The sequence below is a fragment of the Thermobia domestica genome, chromosome 11 (genome assembly GCF_964235325.1).
Source record: "Thermobia domestica chromosome 11, izTheDome1.hap1.1, whole genome shotgun sequence".
Lineage (NCBI taxonomy): Eukaryota > Metazoa > Arthropoda > Insecta > Zygentoma > Lepismatidae > Thermobia > Thermobia domestica.
In genome coordinates this window covers 93,808,875-93,821,893 of record NC_137464.1, presented here as the reverse complement: position 1 = coordinate 93,821,893, position 13,019 = coordinate 93,808,875, and the positions used below count along the sequence as shown (strand labels likewise).

General features: G+C 36.0%; 1 protein-coding gene across 1 annotated transcript in view; it reads right to left on the bottom strand.

Annotated features, from left to right (window-relative positions):
* LOC145664292 (alpha-glucosidase-like) overlaps window positions 1–4,872 on the bottom strand; it is a 43,513-nt gene extending 38,641 nt beyond the window's left edge. Inside the window, exon 1 of the mRNA XM_081730829.1 lies at window positions 4,668–4,872. Within this exon, the coding sequence (XP_081586955.1) occupies window positions 4,668–4,833 (166 nt within the window). The 5' untranslated portion in view covers window positions 4,834–4,872. The remainder of the gene's footprint in view (window positions 1–4,667) is intronic.
* Between the last annotated feature and the right edge of the window lie 8,147 nt (window positions 4,873–13,019).

Here is a 13,019-nt window from a genome sequence, read left to right as displayed (position 1 = left end):
AACTACATAAAATGGAAATGCATGGCAGGGCCCCTATCGCCAAACCCCTGGTCACAGCAGTAAATGCGAAGAGGCGTATCCAGTGGTGCAAGGACCACAAGGCGTGGACTCATGAGCAGTGGAAACACGTAATGTGGTCAGATGAATCGACCTTCACCTTATTTCCAACAACCGGTCGTGTTTACGTATGAAGAACACCGTCGCAGGCCTATGATACAGACTGTCTGCTCTCATCTGTAAAGCATGGGGGTGGTTCTGTTACAGTATGGGCAGTGATATTGTGGTTTTCTGCAGGTCCCATCATAGCCCTTCATGGAATGATGAATGCTAAGGCGTATGAGGCCATTTGAGGGGATCAGGTTCTACCCATGGCCCAAATATTGTTCCCCTATGGTGATGGCATCTACCAAGATGATTTGGCACCCTGTCACGCCGCAAAAACTGTGAAATCATGGTTTGAGGAGCATGACCAGGAGCTATCACACCTCCTCTGGGTCCCACAATCACCAGATCTGAACATCATTGAGCCATTGTGGTCTGAGTTAGAAAGGCGTGTTCGGTCTCATTACCCTCCATCAACATCCCTTAAGGAACTGGACCATGTTTTGTAGGAACAATGGTACGAAATTCCACACACCACGATTCAGGAGCTGTATACGTCCATTCCACGCCGGATCCAAGCTGTTTTGGACGCAAAAGGAGGCCCCACACCATACTAGGTATGATTTTCACACTTTTGCAAACGTTTTAGATTTTTTTCTCCTACCCCTGTACAGGATATTAGGTAGTTGGTCATAATGTTCTGGCTGGCAGTGTAAATTATAATATTGTGAACCTATAAGTTGGTATAAAGTAGTGACTCCATTAGTATTGAGCATTGTTGCATCTGCTGGAAGCGATGACTGCTTCAGTTTGTCTCACAATTGATTTTAACTAATTATTAAATGTTTCATGATTTTTGAATTATAAACTCTCTATGGGACTGCTCGACACACTAATGTGTCGCGATACACTGGTTGGGGATCCCTGCATTAGTATATGGTCAAAACATTAAAAAAAATGGTATAGGCTATAATAATATAGTTGATTTCGAAGGAGCACGTAGAATGTTCTTCCTAGTAAAAGTGATCCGTACCTGGAAAACGTTTGAGAAACACTGATCCGTACCTGGAAAACGTTTGAGAAACACTATCTTAAGTTATAGAGTTAGTTTAGTTAACTTTTAAACATACCAAAAACTACGGAAATGTTGAAAGATTTTGAGGGGAGTACATTACCAAACACGGTACTATATTGTTCTCGAACATAGGCGATCATTAGGTTGGGTTATTAAATGTTTCATGATTTTTGAATTATAAACTCTCTATGGGACTGCTCGACACACTGGTTGGGGATCCCTGCATTAGTATATGGTCAAAACATTAAAAAAAATGGTATAGGCTATAATAATATAGTTGATTTCGAAGGAGCACGTAGAATGTTCTTCCTAGTAAAAGTGATCCGTACCTGGAAAACGTTTGAGAAACACTGATCCGTACCTGGAAAACGTTTGAGAAACACTATCTTAAGTTATAGAGTTAGTTTAGTTAACTTTTAAACATACCAAAAACTACGGAAATGTTGAAAGATTTTGAGGGGAGTACATTACCAAACACGGTACTATATTGTTCTCGAACATAGGCGATCATTAGGTTGGGTTATTAAATGTTTCATGATTTTTGAATTATAAACTCTCTATGGGACTGCTCGACACACTGGTTGGGGATCCCTGCATTAGTATATGGTCAAAACATTAAAAAAAATGGTATAGGCTATAATAATATAGTTGATTTCGAAGGAGCACGTAGAATGTTCTTCCTAGTAAAAGTGATCCGTACCTGGAAAACGTTTGAGAAACACTGATCCGTACCTGGAAAACGTTTGAGAAACACTATCTTAAGTTATAGAGTTAGTTTAGTTAACTTTTAAACATACCAAAAACTACGGAAATGTTGAAAGATTTTGAGGGGAGTACATTACCAAACACGGTACTATATTGTTCTCGAACATAGGCGATCATTAGGTTGGGTTATTAAATGTTTCATGATTTTTGAATTATAAACTCTCTATGGGACTGCTCGACACACTGGTTGGGGATCCCTGCATTAGTATATGGTCAAAACATTAAAAAAAATGGTATAGGCTATAATAATATAGTTGATTTCGAAGGAGCACGTAGAATGTTCTTCCTAGTAAAAGTGATCCGTACCTGGAAAACGTTTGAGAAACACTGATCCGTACCTGGAAAACGTTTGAGAAACACTATCTTAAGTTATAGAGTTAGTTTAGTTAACTTTTAAACATACCAAAAACTACGGAAATGTTGAAAGATTTTGAGGGGAGTACATTACCAAACACGGTACTATATTGTTCTCGAACATAGGCGATCATTAGGTTGGGTTATTAAATGTTTCATGATTTTTGAATTATAAACTCTCTATGGGACTGCTCGACACACTGGTTGGGGATCCCTGCATTAGTATATGGTCAAAACATTAAAAAAAATGGTATAGGCTATAATAATATAGTTGATTTCGAAGGAGCACGTAGAATGTTCTTCCTAGTAAAAGTGATCCGTACCTGGAAAACGTTTGAGAAACACTGATCCGTACCTGGAAAACGTTTGAGAAACACTATCTTAAGTTATAGAGTTAGTTTAGTTAACTTTTAAACATACCAAAAACTACGAAAATGTTGAAAGATTTTGAGGGGAGTACATTACCAAACACGGTACTATATTGTTCTCGAACATAGGCGATCATTAGGTTGGGTAGATACCCGAATATTACATTCCAAGCTTTATTATACCAAGATCAACTTGATTGCAAACGGATTCGTCTATTTCACGTGGATAGTACCTTCCAATTCTCCGAATGTTGATAGATGGACATCCTTGGACTTTTCACTATTAAATTATGTTATCATTTTGAAAAATAAACAAAGATTTGATTGGATAAAAGACAATACCCCAAACATAATAGAAACAGTATTCAGAGGATACAAACAGAGAACAATGTCTCTATATTAACAGAAAATTTTGCAAATACACTCTGTTTTCAGAGGCAGCAAAATTATGTATATAGGCGATATTGTAAAAAGAAGAATCTTAAATACAATGAAAAGGCTTTCATACAGAATTCTATCTAAAGGCAATATATAGTAGAAAAAAATATATGTAATTCAATGCATATTAGAGACTAATACCACAAAATGTAACCTATAAAATCCTACGTTATCTAGTTTCACGTAAACTTTTTCACTTGACAAGGCGTGAAATTTCCTTAACTCAACGGCCTTGTAACCAGAAATTGCTTTTCTAAAGATCAATTTTCCCTTATGTTATTTGGAGGGACTCTAGTCTATGTAAGACCAACATGGTAACATATAGTGCAGATCGAAACATTGGAACTAACATTAAAAATAAAATAAAATAAATAATATGATACTGAGTTATATAATGTTGAAAATGAAATCTTTGAATTTTACATCCCACGGTTATGTCGGTTAGGCTAAAGGAGACGGTGATGAGAGATGAGTGAAATGAAGAAAGTGGAAGGAAATGGGAGAGCCCCAAGAAAACCCACGAGCACGGTGTTTGTCCACCACAAAGTCCACACGACGCGAGCTGGGATCGTACCAGGGACCCCAAGTACCGGAGGTGAACGCTCTACCACTGAGCCAGCGCGTCCCCAGTATAATATTGATAACAGGCTTATAGTCCAGGGATAAATTCGAGAAAAGCCTGAATTAATCTTGGTAAATTTCGAACATCTCAATTAGATGCTCCGGAATCTAACTGTTCCCGAAGGGTTCATTTTAGTCTGCGTGAAAGTTAACGAAACTGACACTGCTTTCTATCATAATTATGATGGCAAATACACAGCATTAGATGTTGCATACTCATAAACTATTAAATGGTTTCCACTGTTCCAGGATTCAGAAAGTTGAATTGATTATGATGAATGAAGCATCGATAAAGAATGGCAAAAGTTAAAGTATTGGAAATTACATTGAATCAAACTATGATGGAGAAAACAGACATCAGAACACTAAAGAAAAAAGGTACGCTTAGGCAGTAGAAGGAGACTTTTACAAAATAAGTGTTCGAAATTGCAACGCTAAAACAAAACCAGGAAGGAATAGAGAAGGGTGCTTAGAAGTCTGGCCGGGCAGCAGTGCCGAAGGAAAATAAGATCAGAAGAGGGAACATTCCTGCTTTTGATATTGATGAAACATCGCACTGTCATTTCTATTTTTCAAAATTAAAACCTGTAATACTTGGTTTGCATTTCACTTCTACATTAAAATGTAGTTTAGCCAACTGACTTACAGGTCATATTGTATTAATGATCGAAAAGCTATTTGATCATTTATGTCGATCAATAACATTTTAGAGCTTATAATGAAGATTAAAAATACATATTTGAATCATAGCTAATTGAATGAAGGAGTAAGGAGCTATTGAAAGGAAAATAAAAACTGAAGTTTGAACGAATCCGTTCAATCCATGATTAAATAAAGTCAACTTTGAAAGAGTGCTTCTTACAACTCGTCCAATGTTATTTATCAAACGGCCAATGCCATTTATACTCATAAATTGCCCTGTAAATTTGAAAATTTATTATTACCTTGTAAATCTCCTGTACCGTCTCCGTCACTATCCTGGAATGATCGAGGGTAGATCTGGTAGACAACTGTTTCCTTCCACCATTCTAAGGGCTCGTCTTGCCGCGGAGCAGAATAAACATTCTGCAGAGCGAGCAAAACACAGACGAGATGTAGATGAAAACTCATAATGTAAAGTGATTAACGAACTGAAATAATCCGTATTTATATAGACTAATGCCCCATATTCTTAGCGCCATTGTCAGTCAAATCGAAGGCCAAAACTACAACAACAAAAATACTTTAATCTTTCCTTATCAATTTATTGTCAGACGTGTATTTAGTTGAGTACTACGTGATATAACTGTTGCGAACCGGTGACAAATTACATAATTGATGATTTCTTTATTATTTCCTGCTATGAAAAACGCAAACGATGTACGGAAGGATTAGTATCATTATCTTAGATAATTCGCAGACATATGTGACGACGGACATTTCAAATATCAAAGTTACTAGTTAATTCATTCTTTTCATTTGGTTAAATCCATTATTTACACAAACAGAAGATAAATAGGTTTAAAAATGTCTCTAAAACATCAAAGATATCATGTGGAGATTTTTCACACGTGATTGTATTCTTAAACTTTCCGTGTATAATATCCTGCAACTTTGTCCTGTGGGCTGAAAGAAACAAGTGGTAAATACAGGCAATAAGTATAGATGATATTGAACAACTGGTGGAATGAGCAGGTGAAAAGAAACTGGAGTATAGGCCTACAAAAATAAATAAATAAATACATAAATAAAGACGATATTTTCCACTACGAACTAATAGGTCATAACTATGGTGAAACAAGCAGTCAAAAATGGCTGACAAAAGTGAGAGAGCACAATGCCAAAATAAAAGAAAAAATCATCGTGAACATAAATAACCTAATACAGTATTAAAACATTTAGAAACTAGAAGAAAATCGATTTTCCAATCGTTTAAATCCTTTGGATAGTATATGAAATAAAAATGTAATTAATTTTTGTGGTTCGTTAAAAATTACTGGAAACTTGCAAATTCTGAAACGTATAAGTGACGACACCTAATGAAATGAATTCATATTATTATTCATAACTCTTCAACTTAATTAAATGAAACAAAATAGTAAACTATGCACATTATCACATTTCATCCATACTCGCTTAATCTATATTAGCAGTTTAAAAAATAATGCACACGAAATATTAAAATAAAATTAATTTACATCAAATTACAGTTTATTTTCAATTCGAGGATTCATCTTTTTGTTTCCTGAAATAATCAACAATTTCTGAAGATCTTCTAACGAAATACTCTATCTTTTGTCAAAAGGAATATACACTTTCCACATTTTCTACATTTGTAGATGTCACTGGAGCAGTGTTGCCACAGTTCTAGCTCTGGAGTGGGCTGAAAAATAGTACCAAATCGAAACAAAAGGGGCTGAATGCATTATTTTAGTGTAATACATGGTTCTCTAACACGAAACTAAAAGGGGCAAAGTTCTAGAACACTCCCTTCCTCCTCTTCCAAGAGTACCAATCAAGAAAGTGCTCTTTTTAAAAAATTACTTTTTAAAAACATCCAAATAGAAGGACCCCGAACAACCGTGGAAGTAGATGAAACTTTTCTCGCACGTAGGAAGTATAACAGGCAATAAATTAAAAGGAGAAAACGGTTTTCATCTTCAGTATGTATTATAAGGAAACCAAACGTTTCTATTTCATAGTGACCAATAAGCCAAAACGGTATTATGGCCATATATGAAAAAAATATATAAAACTAGGAACAAATTAAACATCCCCGAGTTCGTGTGTAAACAGTAGTTATAATAAAATATTAAAATATAAATTATTGCACCTTATTCTCGCTTACTTCACGACCGAAGGAGATTGTAAGAAGATTATAAGGTAAATAAACTGACATTTATAAAAAACGTAAAACCAGTCCACTTTCTAAAACCTTCCCTTAAAGACATAACAACACATTATTAATAATTTTAAGTCACAATAGTATCTATGGTGCTGAATTTTGTAGAATTGTACCAAATTTTTCACAAAAGGGGCTGAAAATGCCATCGTGGTACCAACGGGCCAATGAATGACAAAAAGGGCTGAAATTGGTACAATTGTACCAAGTGTGGCAACGCTGCACTGGAGCGAAGCGGAAACAAATAATTTGCGAAGAATTCCTGTCAACGTTAACAGTAGCATTACTATCCTTAATGCTAGCAATGTTCTTCAATTTTTTCAAATCTAGACTTGCACTTAAAACATAATCACATTTTCGCCGAATGTGTGCGCCATTGTTGTCAAATACATCACTCTTTGTTAGCATCATTGAAGGTTGATAATAACATCCAGCAATTAAGCAAGTGTGTAGCAACGAAACCTAGGTCCCCTGTCAAGAAATTATTCTTAACCTTGCAATAGGCGCGCGGATTTTTGTGACATGGATAGTCGCGCGGGCTACCACCGTAGCCCTTTGTTTTTATTTTATTATATTGGCTAGTTTTTTAATAGTTTTATCTTTCTTGTGGAGAAATGTAATTATAAACTGTTTTAAGGGTCTTATACGCAATTTCAGAAATATGTTTATTTTGAAAGCTATGTATATACAAAGACGATCAACGCCATTTATTTTTCAAAAGTAATACACGAATACGACTGTAAAAGTTACTTATATTTAGCAATAAATGCACCGATTTGGCACATTTCGAACTTTTTTCATCGTTAACATATGTCGGAATTCTTTAAAAAATACGCATTATTTTACAAAAATTTTATACAGATAAACGTATTATCTACAAAACATATACCTCTTCAGCGAAATATTTTTTTATGATTTCTTGCTATCAAAAGTTTGATTATTATTTTGCATAATTATACATATGCTATTTACTCTCATATACATACATACATACATACATATATATATATATATATATATATATATATATATATATATATATATATATATATAGATTGCGCGCGTATTGCAGGGTCAATGCACACTTTCCTTCAAGCATTGACCACTCATCAAAAGCATCAAAATGACAAGAAGGGCACGTATTTCAGTCTCGTCTGTAAGTTTTGCATCACGATCACGAACAAATCTCTTTCTAACACTGTCAATGCATGTTACTACAATCCATTATAAGTTTGAAAATGTTTGCATCTAAAAAGCAATTCTAGACATTCAAGTTACGACAACGCAGACCTGGACTCACCTTTAGATCCAGGAAAACGAAGCAAAATATTATGAGCACGAGTACAAATTTTACAAGTAGGAGTTTTTTTTTCATGTGAAATTGTCTTTTAATAATTTACTACATAATAATTTACTCTACATAATAATTTATTTTACAACTGCCTTTACTACCACTATCATCAACAGGTATAAGTGATTCCTGCCACCCGGAATTCTCAGTAACATCATCTGAATTTTCACTATTTCTGTGTCCGAAAAGTGCAGTTCTTCCGTCTCAAAATATTCTTCCCATCACTATCGCAATCTAGAAAACATTCCCTATCAGAACTGGCATTTTACATTTTACAACTGTTTTACTACCACTATCATCAACAGGTATAAGTGATTCCTGCCACCCGGAATTCACAGTAACATCTTCTGAATTTTCACTATTTCTGTGTCCGAAAAATGCAGTTCTTCCGTCTCAAAATATTCTTCCTATCACAATCGCAATCTAGAAAACATTCCTAATCACAACTGGCATTTTGCAAACTCGTTGACCATCTGATCAACATTCAAACTATGATGAAAAAAAAAAAAAAAAACTTTTAACGCACTTATGACAGCAATAGTCGCGCGGGCTACAGATGTAGCCCATGAAGCTTCCAAGCAGAATAACAATGAGCTCGTTTCGATTTTACGTTCAACCACACATTAAACACGCAGAATGGTAGTTGATAGAAAGGTACACAGACACCCTTTGTGTTAGCATCTCAAACTTTGCGGCAAGGAAAACAAAAACGCTGGGCTACAATAGTAGCTCGCGCGCGTATTGCAGGGTTAAGAAAAATTTAAGTAATTTTAGTTGAAGACTAGGACTGCCAACTCTAAAGAATAAAATTACCAGTATCCGTTCATAATCCTCGAAACATATCAAGAATAATTGTATTTTAAACCTTGAAATAGGGTGAATGTGCCACTAGTCAGCCCCTCACCGGTAGTCAGCCATTTACACATTGTCGAAATTAAAAAAATAAAAAAAGTTACGTTCTGACCATTATCAATATGAAGCTTAGCTTTTAGTCATTCATCCTGTACATAGTCGATCACATGTCACACCGAAGTGTTGCAGCAATAGGTGGACAAAGACGCTATGTTGTAATGCGTGGATCTGCTACGTAAAAAATTACAGACGAGACTCTTTGTTACAAGTGTGTATTTGTTATTTAATATAAACATAGTAAATGTTCTTGTTATTTTATAATTTATATATATGTATTAAGGAAACGAAAACATAAAAATATTTTTGTAAATTCTGAACAATTCGTTTGTATAGGGGGGCTGAGTACTGGAATTGAAAAATGAGTGATTTTCTAATAGTCAGCCCCCGGGGTTGAGTACTGGAATTATCGCATATGTGCGCAATTTCGTCCATCACATGCCCAGACCAAGTATTCACTTCCCTTTTATTAATAATATGCAGCATGATTCATAAATCTTTGTTTTTCCAGTAGTCAGCCCCGGTAAAAATGCAAAGGCCGAGTACTGGTGCCTCGAAAGCCAAAAGTCAGCTCTGTTGGTAATTTTACTGCAATTTCAAATATCAATATCCAAATTGGCTGAAGTCAGGTTTCCACTTACTCATTTCATGTAAGTAAATATAAATGAATGAAAAAGGATGGAAAATGGATGTTCAGAAAGGAAAACGGAGGCCAATTCACCAGTACTCAGAAGAGTCTTTCTACAATGCACTGAGGGCTGTAGAAAATGGAATGACTATACGTGAAGTTAGCAGAACGTTCAATGTTTCTCGAAGCATAATACAAGATAGGATTCATGGTTGAGTACATGAAAAGAAAAGGAAAATGGGACCAGATCCAGTGTTAACACCACCAGAAGAGAAGATGCTAGTTGAGTGAATTACTGAAATAGCCAAAGTTGGATTTGGAAGAAATAAAATGGATATATTGAATATAGTACACAATATTGTAAAAAGTGACAATAAAAAAAACTTTTAAAGAGAGCTATCCAGAAGAGAAATGGCATAAATTGTTCTTACGAGGAAACCCAGAATTAGTTTGCAGAGTTCCCGAAGGAATTACCTTGGCAAGAAAAGCAGTCACCGAAGAATTTATTCGAAAGTGGTTTAAAGAACTCGAGGAGTATTTCCAAAGCATTAACGCATCCGGTATTCTTCAAGATCCCACCCGAATCTTTAATGGTGATGAAAATAGTTTTAGCGTTTGCCCCGAAACTGGTAAAGTTATCGCATCGAAATTAAGGTTTTAGTGGAAATCAGAATAGAACTCTTTCCCATTGTAGTCAAGAGTGTCGATGCAGCTTGAGCTACGGCTCGTAGGGTGGTAGATGACTCTCGCAAGGGTCACGAATGTTGGTTTGAGTAGCTCGCAGAATGCAATCAAGTAGTAAGTCAGGATTTCTGTAAACTAGTCTCATAATGCTTACTCTACAATCGTAATACTAAATCTGAGAGTAGATTTGATAAGGATTATTATTTTGTATTCTATTTCATTTCTTTTCTCTTCCCTCAGTATTTTATATTCTACTTAACCCCTTTCCACTTTTGTCCTTGACCATAGTCTCAGATGGGGGACGAGTTTCACCCGTTTCCCTGCTTGACTACGTTCCTGCTTGGGGTATCAAATGGAATTCTTGTTCTTCTTATAGAATCCTGTCGCAACACACGAACAGAAGTAGCAATCCGAACTATGGTTCTGCTGTTCAAGTCACACCATTGGCACTCCAAAACGAAAAGCATGCTTAGTACATTTCAGCCACAGTTGAAGATACTCATTACAATATTTACCCACTTTGTGGTGCGCCTAAAGCTTGTCTTCATGCCCCAGCTTTATACCGAAATAGGTAAAATATAGTCATCCGCAAAAAAAGTTCACATATACGGTTAACTTTAAACAAGAAAAGTTCTGTTACTTTTCCGACACACTGTGTATGTAAAATGGCTGGATAGTTTCCATTGTCATAATTTAGGCCGTCTATGCGGTTACGCCATACGTACTCACATAGGAACGAGTCTGTTCTAATTGCGCTCATTCTCCCATTTCGCCGCTGCATGTCACGCTTTACTCGAGCCCAATATCCTTTTATATTCTGGCTATGTATTGCCCTGTCATTAGGGTTTACAAAATATAAACTGTGGTTAACAGTATCGTGTTGGTATCCTAAACGGGTATCTAACCTGCTATACCCTCTCCAGCAATCAGTTTTTATTGTAGGTCCGGCAAGACATTGTCGGCAATTACATTGTCCAAAGTTGCAGCATTCTTTCAACTAATACCATAAATTTTGCTGCGTGTCCCTGTGAATACCTCCAACTACCTATCAGGTCTGTGCTATGCGACCTCTGTTGTATTTCCGCTTTCCAAAACCACTCTCGTCAATTTCAACAGCGTGCCCTTTGCCTCCAATTCTTTGGCTAGTTTCCAACAGCCACATTGATGGAAGCTGTCTGAACTCATTTAGCAGTTTGTTGCATTTAACATTTTTGTCCAAAACTGTTTCACTTATAATCACAGTGGCAGTTTAACGCAAAATCCACGCAAAACGTACTTCTAAAAATGTGCAATTCTTTACCCGTTATTGCGAAGAAAGTGCCTTGCCGAATAGTCGATTTTTTCTGCAGGTTATTGTTCCGTATCTGTACATTGGTGGAACCTGAACCGATTCTGGTTAGGACATTTTTTTCGATAGTTTTTTCTTTCTATTCCGTGTGTTTTTCTGGTCACGAGATGGTTGACAGACATTTGTTGCTTTATTGCATTAGGTTATAAAAAGTATATGATTTTTGATATGTTTAGCATTTAGGGTTTATTAGTTATTTTTTCATGCCTGTTGCTGAATTAGGTAAATTATTAGACAGTATTGAACTCAGAGTTTTAAGGATAAATAAAACTAAGAAGAAACACGCTCTTACACAAACACTTATTCCATACTCGCACGACACGCGTTTGAACACGATCATGATCTCAAATACTACATCAGCTGAAAGTCAAACAACTGACGGTCAATTAAGTTCTGACGTAGCAAGAAACATTGAAGTACAAATATCTAGAGACATATATCCACTATCATGTACAAACAAGGGAAGATATCAAAAACTATCTTGATGAGTATGATGACATTTCCAACATCAATTCGTGGGACGATAAGAAAACGAATCATATCTTACTTTTAGCTTTTAAGGGAGACATTCGGAAATGGTTAAAGATATCTTTTGAGCGTAGAGACATTTTTGTTATCATATGATCATATTCCCTCTAAATTGACATTTCAAGGTCATCGTGCTATAGTTATGTATCCTGGTCAGCCCCTACCTGTTTTTACTGTAGTAGTAATACTCATGATTATAGTCAATGTGGTAAATGTCAGGCTCGTAATCTACCTGCCCGACATTCACCTGGTCCTCTAATGCCTGAGTTGTTTGTCGGACCTTTACCCCAAAACTCTCAGTATTCAAGCTTTACTTCGTCTCGTCACAACACTGCCTCATCAGAAGCTGTGTATATGACCGAACTTGAACCAGGTGTTCCTAACATACAAGATGTGCAACTTTTCCCCTCCTTACGCCCTCCTGATTCACAAGTGTTATCCCCTATTATTACTCGTGCTATCATGACACGTTCTGATATTCGTACCAGTGTACCTCCTCCTTTGACCCTATGGCTGCTTTATTTTGTTAGGATTTCCTTATCTTTTTGCAAAATTGTAAACTAGAGCAGCTGTTCTTTCCTCCTAAAGAGTCAGATTGCTTTCTCGGCTTTATATGCTTTACTGGTTGGGGTCGATGAAGGCAGTCAATTATTACCGTGAATTTACGCATGTAATACAATCCATACTAGGGATGGCCAAAATTATCCGAAAAGTAAAAATTCCGGAATTGGCCATCCCTAGTCCATACACTGTATGTGAATTTATGCCGTAAGCCATGAAAGTATTCAATTTTCATTATTTCTATTGTTTGAGCAGGGAGAGTCAATCGAAGAGCATTAAGTGCAAATGCTTTAAAGCTGTTTTTGAAGAAATGATATGAATTTTAGAGTGAGATACTGAAGATGCGTATCATCAACTTCAATAAGAATAGCGAATAAGTAATAACTTAATAGAAAACAGTATCCAC